The sequence below is a fragment of the Acyrthosiphon pisum genome, chromosome A1 (assembly GCF_005508785.2).
Source record: "Acyrthosiphon pisum isolate AL4f chromosome A1, pea_aphid_22Mar2018_4r6ur, whole genome shotgun sequence".
Classification (NCBI taxonomy): Eukaryota; Metazoa; Arthropoda; class Insecta; order Hemiptera; family Aphididae; genus Acyrthosiphon; species Acyrthosiphon pisum.
Genome location: NC_042494.1, coordinates 87849620 through 87862755, shown reverse-complemented (window position 1 = coordinate 87862755; position 13136 = coordinate 87849620). Strand labels below are relative to the sequence as shown.

General features: G+C 29.5%; 1 protein-coding gene across 1 annotated transcript in view; it reads right to left on the bottom strand.

Annotated features, from left to right (window-relative positions):
* Window positions 1-3428: 3428 nt before the first annotated feature.
* The window catches only part of LOC100574358 (barH-like 2 homeobox protein), a 16456-nt gene continuing 6748 nt past the window's right edge, over window positions 3429-13136 (bottom strand). Inside the window, exons 4-5 of the mRNA XM_003242331.4 lie at window positions 6093-6196; window positions 3429-4576 (exon numbers count right to left, since the gene is read on the bottom strand). Of these exons, the coding sequence (XP_003242379.1) occupies window positions 4169-4576; window positions 6093-6196 (512 nt within the window). The 3' untranslated portion in view covers window positions 3429-4168. The remainder of the gene's footprint in view (window positions 4577-6092; window positions 6197-13136) is intronic.

Below are 13136 nucleotides of genomic sequence, written 5' to 3'. Positions count from 1 at the left end.
TGTATTGTATTCAATTATAAAACCCTTAAATAATTTAATCTGTGGGCATAAATTGAAATATTATTTTTGATATGAGAAATAAGGAACTATCAACTAGTAGAAAATTAACCCAAGGAAGTATTATTAGAATATTTTAAAACAAGAAGTTTACTATTTATGCACAATATTGAATACATTCAAGAATTTAGGGTATTTTTTCGGAACAATATTGGTATTTGGCTATGGATGAGTCCAGTATTCAGGAAATGTCATCAGGAGACAGGAATAAGAAAATGATTTCCTCTGAAATTGTTTTTAAAAGAGTGTTACAGAATTATATTACATATTTACACAGTAATGTAAGATTCGTGACAATATTTTGCAATAGGTACTGAACATGTTTTTTGATTCTGCTGATTCTGGTATTCTAATGTGTGCATATATCCCTCGTATAGTACCAATCACAGTTGAAACAAATATTTGTTAAATATCTTATATTTTTATCTGTTTTGATTGATGTACGGAAACTGTAGAATAGCAATCAACAATAATTCAATATAAAGCCTTAGATAACTAGATAACTCAAAATGGTTAGTGTTTACTATTTAATAGTTGATGCCATAATGAACAACGTACGTCCTTTAGCAATAAGGAAAACAATAAATTACATTCTAAGTTATCTTATCAGTTATCGATAATCAGGGATATGCAAAATACATAATGCACTTAATGCATTTGAAATGCTTTTACTAGGGCACTATAGATGCAGGTACGCCACCATTTTGCGACTTATAATCTTATGTGAATTTGAATTTCTCCCCCTTTATTTTATCATTGATAAATGAGTCGCAAAATGGTGGCATACCGTAACCATAAGATGTAGAGCCTTACGTTTAACAAATTACATTTGAAAAATTGTGTAAAATAATTGTATAAATCAATTCAAAGGTATAATTTTATAATGAATTTTAATTAATATTTAACAATGTGTCAACTATAGGTATATTAAGTTTTAATATGATTGATTCCCATTAGAAAATCTTTTTGAAAATTGAGAGTACACATGTGTTCAAAAAGTTTGAATAGTGTTAATCGGAATGACAGTTTGACCACCCTGGGCTATATTTGTTTTGACTTATGCTAATATTGTCCATGTACATTTTTGCAGCTCAAAATCGCATATTAGCTGATCAGTTATCCCATAAATAGAACAAAGTTGATATAATTATTTCTATAATACTTTTTTAATTGGTACTTACCTACCTAATCTTCGTGTGCAGTAAAAAAAAATAAATATATTTTGTATTTGAAATACAGTAGAAACTCGATTATGGAAATGTCATATCGATTTATCTAAACATTAATGTCTCAAAACAATTTAAACATAATTTAAATGTACAACATTTTTTTTGTTTATTTTAAAAGTCAAATATAAGTTGAATAACAATAAAATATAAAATCGATATGTCATTTTCTCAAAAATATTATTCTATACCTTTTTTGTAATGGGTGGTTTTACTCTAAGATTGCTTAAAAACATAGAAAAAATAATTCCGCGTTAATGGGTTTTGTCTATTCTGCGCCAAGACAGAAAAAACAATTAGTGTGCTGACATCCTCTTAACGAAAATCGTTGCTCGCAGATACACGGACCACGAACAAGCCGTAAATTATATTTATATTGGGCAAAATTTATTAAACACTAAACGGTGTTAATAGCAAAAATAATATTATGCAGTAGGTAAACTTGTATACACTTACATTTATATAAAATATTATATTATCTTACACAAAATTTTAGTAAACCACAACTTACTTACTACTTACAGTTAAATGCATAGATGTTTTGTGTAGAAAAAGTGTTCCTTCCGAAGGAATCTTTCATGTCAGCTAAAAATGGAGAAATTCTTTAAGAAAATGATCAAGGAAAGAAAAAGTTAATACCAGCAATGCTTCAACTGAAGACCCAAAAACCAAATTATGGCAATTACTTAAATCGTGTAAAAAACTAAAAAGTATTAAAAATGTTTCTTGTTATGTTAATTTATATTTTGAATTAAATTTACAGTTTTTAATTATGTTAAGAATTATACGTTTTAGACATTATTTATGGATCACGAGTTTAAAATTTATAAATCATACTTTATGAGGTATTATTGTATATTACAAAGACAGCTAGTGGCTTAGGTACAATTTTTTTCTGGGGAGGGGGGAGGGGGGGTTAAAGTATATTTATGATACAAGTTATTAGATAAATTAAACGTCATTTTTGATTTTGGATTAGTATTAGTAATTAGTGTATTACATTTACTTATTTTATAATTGGTTTTTTTTTAAATAAAAGTGTAAATACTCGGATAATGTCTATATAAAAAATGTATAACCCTAACCGGTGGAAGGGGGATGGTAACTACGCCACTGTAGACAACTGACAAATAGACGAAATAGTGGATACTCGTTTAATATGCTATATTGCTATAATGCTATCTACCCGAAGTATTTTATCCACTATAATTCTATGTTGGGTTAATTTGCTATCTAAAAATGAAAATTGTCGTTTTATTCACCAAAAGTGTGGTGCGGAATCGAATCCCTAGATCCGCCACTTACAAAAACTTGATTTCGTGAGTTAATTAACATCGAAGGCACGTACCTTCCTATACCGACAGGTTTAAAGTTTATTTTTTGTTTCTGTTTAACATATTAATTAGGGTTGGGAAAGTTACTCAATTTATTGTAACTGCAGGTTCAAGTTGCAAGTTACTCAAAAACTATGTAATTAGTTACAAGTTACAAGACAGTTGAAAACCAAAATGAACGAACATAAAAAAAATCTCGACCACGTATTTTTAAACAACCTTCAACCTTGTACCTATTCAATTTTCAATCATTTTGACCAAACGAATGAAATTTAATTCACATTTATAAAAAAAAAATTCAAAACGTCCGTAAACAATACTCTAAGAGATACTCTACAGACTACAATACTCTAAAAGAGTATTTTTAAAATGTTATTAAGAGCAAAAAATGATAAAATAAACATAATATAGCGAAATTTCAAGTATCTACAAAAACTTACTATTGTTATTATAATAAATAAAGCCAATTTCGATGAAAAAATGTTGGGCACTAGGTACTAAGTATTTTCGTTCAAACAGTATATTGTATAGGTACGCTCAAGCGCAGATACAATGTGGGAAGGGGGGCTACGGGGTCTAAAAAATCAAAAACCCGTTACCTACATATCTAACCTAGAAAAATAATAAGGAATTCAATTATTATTTCAAAATTAAAATTGGACTTCTGGATGTATATTATTTTTCTTCTGTTTTTTAGTCTAAATGCACAAAAAAACGTCCAGCGCTTTCAACAGCCTTAAGTAGTGGTGTAGACAACCATCAAGGTCTTAATCCTTTACTTAAACTCGTATAAAACTTTACTATTAACATTACTATTAATATTATTTTTACGTTATAACACACGCTACAGATCGTCGCTGAACCATCATAACCCAATCAGTTTATCCAACTTTTCAGAAGGAATAAAAAAGTGTGTTTTGTTGCTAGGAATGTCGATAGTTATAAGCCATATAGCCAAAAGCTAGAATATGCCTCTGAACAATTTATTAATAACTTTAAAACGTATAATACTATGGGGCTTTCTGAAAAGTTATTTTTATAAAAATAATTTTTTAGTACCCAAATATTTACGAGAGAGACCTTTTAAGACATTTTGATTTGCTCAGTGAACATACTGAACAATGAACATTTGTAGGTATCGTTACAACTTCAAAACTGTATTATATTAACATGGTCTTATGCGTTTTAAGTCCTATATATAAAACGCGGATTCGAATTGTTGAGATTAGCAGATTAGCCGCATGATGGTTTTCAATAAGAGACGATAATTTATTACTTGGCACTTGAGCGAACCTGAGTAGACACCTGACCTGCATGGATCATGGCTGCATAATGACAAAGTCAGTTTGTGTTATCATATTGTTTATTATCGCTGTTGTTGTGCTTGTGTTCAGTGTTACACAAATTCAAAATATAGTTGGTAGGTAATAGCTAGTAGGTTATGCCTAGCAGCCTATACGACGTTATAACAAAAAATTATAGATGAACAATAGGTGCACCGCGGGTACGCACGTTGACATGGAAATATTGTGTTAAATACAAAAAATTATTTTATCTCTGGTGATGGTGCTGGTGGTGATGGTGTTGCCGTTCCGTTTTGGCGGCGGCGACTTGACGTTCTACGACGACCGCATCGTGTTCCGCTGACTCGCGTCCCGCCGAAGTCGTCTGCGGCTGCAAACCGCAACCGAAGTTTTGAGCTCCACCCGCGGTACCGGACGGGGAGGAGCTCGCAGCAGACGCAGCCGCCGTCGGAAAGTAACAGTGCGGCGCGAACAACGACGCGTAGTGCTGCACCGGTTGAAAGTAACCGTGCCGGTGCGCGATCTTCAGCTTGGACGCCAGCTGCTTCTTCCACTTGGTACGCCTGTTCTGGAACCACGTCTTTATCTGCACTTCGGTCAGGTTCAGCGCCTTGGACAGCTCCATGCGCTTACTCACGCTCAAGTACTTGTCCGTCTGCAAATACAGACGAAGGCCCAACCGTATTATATTATTAATGTAATATAATATATTATTATACAATTTAGGTCGTCATTTTTTGTGTAAATATATTGATCATTTTGTTGAATGCTAATTTTTTAATTCTAATTAAACTTAGTACGTTTCATAACACCCCAAATAAAATAAAACGTGTTCATTATTACGTATTTCGTCATAATATTTTTAATCATATTTTAAATTCATTTTTTTAAGTTGCTTACCAATTAGTAATTACCAATCAGTTATTTCGTATTTTTATATTTATCTGGTCGCATTTCGCAGACATAATGGCGATAATTATTTTTCATTCTATCTGCTTAAATCGTAATAGAGAATGACAGAACGTCATAAATAAGATGAAACAGGTAAATGATTGTTGATATTACCATATCCATTATACCCACAATTTCCATAGTTTAATGACCATAGTTCTTCTCGTTCGTTCATTTGTTTTACTATTCAGTATATTTTACTTTTTTAAGCATATAATTCAAATTTTATAAACGCTGTTGGTGATTTAAGTTGTTTAGGTGTAGCAATTTTGAGCACTAAACAGCAGAGAACGGAAAAAAAAGTGTATAATAATTTTAATAAAGCTCCACATAAGTGTATAGCGTATTGCCTACTTTCCCCTTGAGATTGCCGGTGCGTTTATTTGAGTTGTAAAATAAATAATTGTAATAGTAATAAATTACTAAGTTATCGGGATACGGTTTTATAAAACAATAAAATTCATTAGAATATGAGTTTAATTAACATCATATTTATACAAGATATTAAAATCATCAATTATTCCAACATTTAATCTTGTAATGTAATCATTAATTAAGATTTAATAAATTCTGAGTGCTTTAAGACTTAAACAAGATAGATTAATACAACAATTTAAAATATTATATAGTTATTTTGCGAGAGACTTTGAATTTAAGAGGATTATGACTTGTTCTTTTTTATCAACAGACTGCATTTAGGAAAAGTATAATTAATTATTTTTTTTAAAAATGTAAATATTTTTTCTATTCATTATATTTTATTATTGAAAAATGAAAAGTATTTGTGTAGTTTAGTATATACAATAAACTCCGTCAATCATTTATAGTGTTTAAAATTGATCTTTTTGAAATCATAACTTAACAAAAACATTTAACTATTCATTTTTTGCAATAAAGTGAGAAATTGAATACATTTTTATAATTATTATTGTTAACTACAAATACATGTATCTTGTTCATAGATTCTGTGAGTTTTATTTATGGCATATTTTGAAATGTATGTAAATTTTAATTTATTAATAAAATATTAATTCCAAAAAAATCAAATAATAAATTATTTAAATACTTAGTTGAATTACTTGAATATATTTGAAAAATTAATACCTATACTGTCCACGATATACAAATTAAAAGTTGGTTCTGGTTTGATTGCGATGGTTCTATAAGACAATATTCTAGGATGGCTAATATAATATCGTGATACAAACAAATGTACTCACTTTAAACTCAGCTTCCAATCTTTCTAGCTGTTTTGCACTATACGCTTGCCTTGGTTTTCGATCCAATCCTGGTTTCCTAGATCTTCGTCCCACTGTTTTTGGCGCTGTTAAATATAAAATATATATAGGTACTATATATAATATTAAGACTTATTATGTATTAAGACACCGGGCGTAGCCAGGATTATGAAATGGGGGTAGGGGGGTTAGGTATAAATTAAACCAATTTTTATACAGTTTTCGTATATAAATAAAATATTTATTAGGGAAAAAATGTTAATGGCGGGGATTAAACACCCGAAATCACTGCATTAAGAGGACGCTAATGTGGTATCTAATGTGTCCTTACGTGTTATATCTGGTCTTATACAAACGCGTAACATTACAGATCTATCTTCTATGTACCTACCGGATTCTTACTACAGTTTATCTGTTTATTAACTATAGTTATTAGTTAATATTAGAGCTATTACCTATCACATTTGTCGAACAGTTTTTCTTCATATATTTATTTTAAAATTAATCATATGTATATTTGAAAATAAACGAATTATTTAAATGCTGTTACAACTTACTATTTACATTTTACATTACCTAATATGTATTACTGTATTGGTATTATTTATAACTCGTTTAAAATAAAAATATGATAAAAACTCATCTCCCCGGCATAATTTACATTCTCCTCTGAAAATTCAATAACATGCCAATTTTCTCTAATGTTAACTAAATAAAATTAAATATAAGATTAAATTATAGATAAATATACCTACTACAATATTATGAATCCGATGCGTAGATTTTCTATGTTACGCATTGCCGGGTGTATTACCACAGAATAGAATAGTATTACTATATACTATAGTATCTATATATAATATCCTATTACGATATTCAAAAAAATTAAAAACTTGAATATGATTTCTGTAAAAATTATATACACGAGGCGTAAAACCTGAGCGTTAGTATTGGTGAATACTAGTTAACCTAAAAATATTTTAAGTACTCCAAAAAATATCGAACAGTAAAGTTATAATATTTCGCATTTCGCATTATTTTTCGATTGGAGTAAGTAAATTGCGTCCTGGGATATTAAAAAAAAAACATGCAAAGTGACATTTATCTATTTGAGATGTCATGAAACAAAAGGTAAAATAATTATGGAAAAAGAAACATAAACCTATATACAAGAAAAAATGAAAGAGTTGTAAACAAAAAATTACCCAAGACTTTGTGCGCGGGAATAGTTACGAGTTATTTCATAACTAATTTGTAATACTCAATATAGGTACATATTTTAATCATAAACAACATAAACTACAAAATAAATATTTTAAACCGTACCATTAGGCAATATTAATACAATTATTAGATTGCTAGTCCTAAGGCTGAAAACAAGAAGGAAAATATTGATTTTGAAAAGATATCCCTAGACGTAATTCACGTACGAATAAAAATATTTAGGCCACAATTCACATAAAAACAAAATATGCCCGATCCGCAATTTACATATGTATAAAATATAGCTGAGCCACAATTTACATAAAAATTAAAATGGCCCAGATAGCATTTTGTAATGATAATATTATAATAGTATTATAATAACGTTATACTAATATTTTTCGTGATTATAATGTTATAATTATATTATTAAACAAAAAATTGCTATCTGGGGGGATACAATTTAAAGCGGCCCGTACGAGTTGTATAGGGTTTTATTAGTTCTTTTATTGCATCCGGTGGATTCGTTAAACAATAATTAGGGTCATGGCTCATGGTCACGCAATATGATTATTGGACTTTAAGACTACCTACGCTAACCGTGGTTACAGAGCTGGTTCTAAATTAATACGAATTAGTTGTTAGGTATATTATAAATTATAATATTATAAAAATATAGTTGATGGCAAGATGCATCTTATAATATAGTTATAACTTATAACTTATACAACTATAAACGGGCTTTGCCGCTTGTTCACTTCACTCACCAACCCCGCTTATGCTCTTACCGCCACCCTGGTAGTTTCACCCACATGGTAAAAGAACCTTTTACATCTCGAAATGTAATACCTGTATTCTGTAATTTAAGATGTTTACAATTTTTTTTTCAAATATTAGAGATTTTTAATTATTTATTTAGGTAATAATAATAATTTTTTTATTTTTTGGTTATCATAGCAATTAAGTAAATTATGTGGAGGATAAAAATATACACACAACTTTTTATAATATAATAATAGAGATATAATAATAAATAATAACATATGTGCAATATATTATTATAATATTATATCCTAATATAGGTATAAAGAAGACAAATTGTTTGTTCTGAGTAATCTTTGGAACTACTTAACTAACCGATTTTAAACATTTTTTTACCATCACTATCTTACTACACTATCCCAATAAGGATCTATAGGTTATATATTATCTCGATAAGTGGCCCTTCATTTTTTTATTGTAAATTTGATAATTTTTTATAGAAATAACTGACATAATAATAATAATAAATAATAATATATTTTAGATTCTGAGCGGAGCGAGGAAGGTATATTGGTTATACAATGGTGTTAACTTTTTTTTTTTTACATATCCTGTATACAAAATTTCTACCAGAAGGAGTGCTTCAATTTCAAGATATAGTACCTTATCTTTTAGCAAATTGGATCAAGATGGTACTTCTTTTAGGTCATTTTTCGATTTTCACAATATAGTTATTTAATGCCACGGGAAAAACCATCGAAAATTTACGAAAAAACGCTAAAAAATGGGATTTTAATTTCTAACGCTTTGTTTATCACTATAGAAACGAATAAAAATTATAATATTATAATATTAATTCAACTTACATGATAAAATAAATAATAACAATATAAAATATCCAGACTGACAAACCGTCTCCACTCAGAATCGTTTTTCTTATACAATGATATTATATCATTGAATTCAAGTCTAATATAATCCATTATACAATCATCCACTTGTAATCTACTATACAGCAGAGCGACATCCACTTTCCTGCTTTTTGTTTATTATAGGGTTAATATTGGTTATAAAAAATAAAATGTATTTTATATGACTGTATTAAAAATCATTAATGGAGATTAAGATTGGGTAAATCCACGGGAATTAATCACGGGAAGTTTTCAATATCACTGCGCCAGGTATTAAATGATGAATTGAACACAAATTTTAAATCATATACAGAGTGGTGTTTTTAACGGGTAACGAAGAGCATGGGATCAGCTAGTATTTTATATTACAAAAAGTTAATATTATTTTGGTGAATTACAGATGAATGTAAATAAAATTATGCTATAACTTATATGATTACGAAAAATTAATCTTATTTTAATTGATTACTTAATTTTTGTTAGGTTATAAATAGATATCGGATACCTACGCATATATAATAATTAATAATATGGTACATTGGTTTTGTTGTAGTTGGACTTATATTCCTAATATTACGATTGTGGTTTTACGGAAAATAGCTGTCCGATTCAATATTTCAATAACAATAAAATTATGCACCTATTTTATTTTAATTGGTAGGCGTTATTTGAGCCAAATTAATATTTACAGTTTTTGTTTGGCAATTATTTAGATTAAATTATTTTAATATTAAAATAATAAATCGGTCATCAACGTATGAATATAACTGCAGTTGTAATGTGTAAGTAGTCGCTGGTACCTACTACCTACCTATATAATGTTTTGATATGTAACTCGGGGCGATAATTGAATTATTTCTCTGCGACTCGAATAATATTGTTCACCAAGTTTTTTTTTTACTCTCTCCAATATCGCCTGGCAATTTAATAAGTAGCCTAGGTACCTTTTCCTGAAGCCAACCAGTGAATTAAAATTCAAAATATGTTGAGAACAGTTGTTCCGCTATTGATCTCATCTCGGTACATACCTACAGCGTGTCAGCGTGTGTACATGCGCAGGGCCGGCCCTAGTTTTTGCACGGCCCTGAACAAAATAATTTCTCGGGGGCGGGGCATTTTAATTTTCAATAAGTATACCATTAATTAACCAAAACTTCCGATGATTTCATTTTAATATGTACCTACACCATTATTAATTAGGTACTTCCTACATATATACAATGTGTTCCGGGGTGAAGGACCAGCTGACGTCATATTATTATGTACCTCAGTATACCAAAAATAATGAAGAAATACCCTTTAAAGTTTGGGTCTAACTTTTTTAGTTTTTAAGTTATGGGATTATCCATGTTATGGATTGGTGGTATGTCCACCAATTCGATGACAAATCCTGAACCGTATTAGGGTCGGATCGTCATCGTATATGCAGTATTATATGCAGTGGCGAGCCGAAGTGGTCAATTTTGACGCAGTTGTGTCAACTTTTCAAATGGGATGGTGCCACCCCGTGACTTTGGCGCAGAATTACATGCTAAAGCCTGACCTCTTGGCTCTTTTGATCACATTTTATTAACATCATAACTTTGGTATAAGTAAAAATAGGATGGTGGTGGTGGTGGTAAGTACATAATTATGAAAATGCGTCTTTTAAAATTGAAGTTCAGGCCGCCACTGATTATATGTAGGTAATTTAGATTATTGTCAATACATTAAAGATACCTCGCAATAGTAGCTTATACTTACCTCATTTAACATCAAATTAAATGGAAAAGCAATCATTACATCGAATCACCAGTAATATCTATATATACCTAACTATAATATTATATTATTATAGTAGGTATATTCAACTTTAACAGTTTTTGGAAATTGCATCACAACTTCAATAACATATTTCTTCATTAAATTAATCTAAGTATCGAAGGGTCAGCTGGTTGGCTAAAATGGGGTAGGCACTTCTCATTTTAAAATTCAATAAAGAAAGGCATTAGGTGGTACAGGCGGGATACGCACGGTCCAGTGCGACGGGTGACAAGCTAACACACACCTACATTTTCAACTATTTATAATTCTACATTTTTTAAATAATTATTTAATCTAATAATATAATTAAATAATTAATTAATACATTTAAAAATTGTTATAAAGCCAAAGAAGAAGAAGATGAATGGATTTGATAGTTATGTAATATTTAAAAATGTACATAAAAAATATTTGCGTTCAAATGAACATGGGCACTATTAGACTACATATATTTCATATAATATGTAGTATGTATTAGGTATAGTTAGGTACAGTTTTGTATCGATATGATTATGTTCACGTCGGCTTTTTAAATTACGAATAACATTAATTCCGATTGTACATCGCTGACAATACCGTTATTAGCATAATTTTCGGTGCGTGTAACTTGTACCTACATATTTTATATAGTGGCTGGTTTCTAGGTAAGTACCCAACTCTATTTTTTTTTTTTATTAGCTATAGTTTGCAGGGAAATGGTGAAAACGATTTTACACACAGTATGTCATTACTGTTATTATTTACAACCCTCGTCGCCTGGTATCCACCAAGGATGTGAGGGTCAACTTAAAGAGTCGACCCGGTGCCGCATTTAATTATATACAAAAAAATGATAATAAAATTGAAAAAAAACCACAGAATGCAAATTACTACCGAATCGGGTTTGTGATGCAAATTTTCATTTGACTTTGGGTCAATGTCGCTTACTCGTGCAACACTATAGCTGCGTGCGTACACTGTACGTCGTTTTTACATTTTATCATATAAATCTATATATGTCTCAATAATCTACATAGGTGTATGTATATATCTACATACGATCATACGACCATACGACATTATTATATTATAATTGCCGGCATTGTAAGGCGTCAAACGCGCATCACATTACCTCCAAGAGTTCAAAGAATCTTTTAATATTAATCATCCGCTCTCGAATGTTCAAATAAAAAAAATAAAACATTTTATATTTCACTACCTATACAAATATTGAATGCTTTTATACCAGTGTGTGCATATATGTAGGTTTATCGTGGAATATGTCACATCTATATTATATTATTCTAAAAAGTTTCACAGAGAGCTCTAAAGAAATTTGAATTTATATTAATATCATATGTATACAGAAGTAAAACCACTTATGCCATTTTATTTTTCTAACATTTCGTCTCAATTTATTTTCATTTTAATTGTATTGATCTTACAGAAGGCATCAAAAACAAAGTCATTAATATATCTCTATTACAGTTATGCGTATTATATAATAATTTTATTATTATGCTCTTTATGAAATTATTTTTTTTCAAGAATTTGTTTTTTTGTTGAATATGTTTTAATAATGTTGTGAACATATATTAAGATAATTAGATAAGAATTTTAAAAACCGATTTGCATTTAATATCACTCATCATGTCTACTTGAGATCGACTTTCCCACATTTTTGATTTTATCCCATAATACTAAAAAAATTCGTACTAAAAAAAGGAAATGGAATATTTACAATTTGAAAGAGTTAAAATCAAAAAATTAATAACCGGGAAAATTTATCTCAAGTATACTTGTCGAAGAATTCAAATCCGTTTTTAGAATATTCTTATAGCTTCACTAGATCAATAGGTACGTTGAAATTAAAATACGTCTAAATTCCTTTGTTTCATGTGTGTTTGACAAAGATAGAAAATCACAGCTTCCAAACTCCAAACAACTTTGGTTTTTTCACTTAATACATTTTTACCCTTTTGACTTTCACATATAAATCTTGGCCCTACTTATAAAAAAAAACAATTCGTCATTAAGAGTAATTTAGGTACTTACCAATTGCCACTTATTTTTTTAAATGAAAAAAAAATCACACTTTACTAATAATACATTTTGTAAAACGAAATCAAATATATTAAGGGGATTCTATACTGTGATTTTCTGTTTTCGTCTAACACACGCGTGCAGACATAGTATTTTAGACGTGTTTTTTGCCAAACATATACCAACTAATCTAATGAAGCGGCAAGAATTCTTAAAACAGATTTGATTTCGTCATCAAGTCTACTTGAAATCGACTTTCCCACATTTTTGATATTATCTCCCAAATTCCAGAAAAAGTCATATAAAAATAGATTATTTGAACATT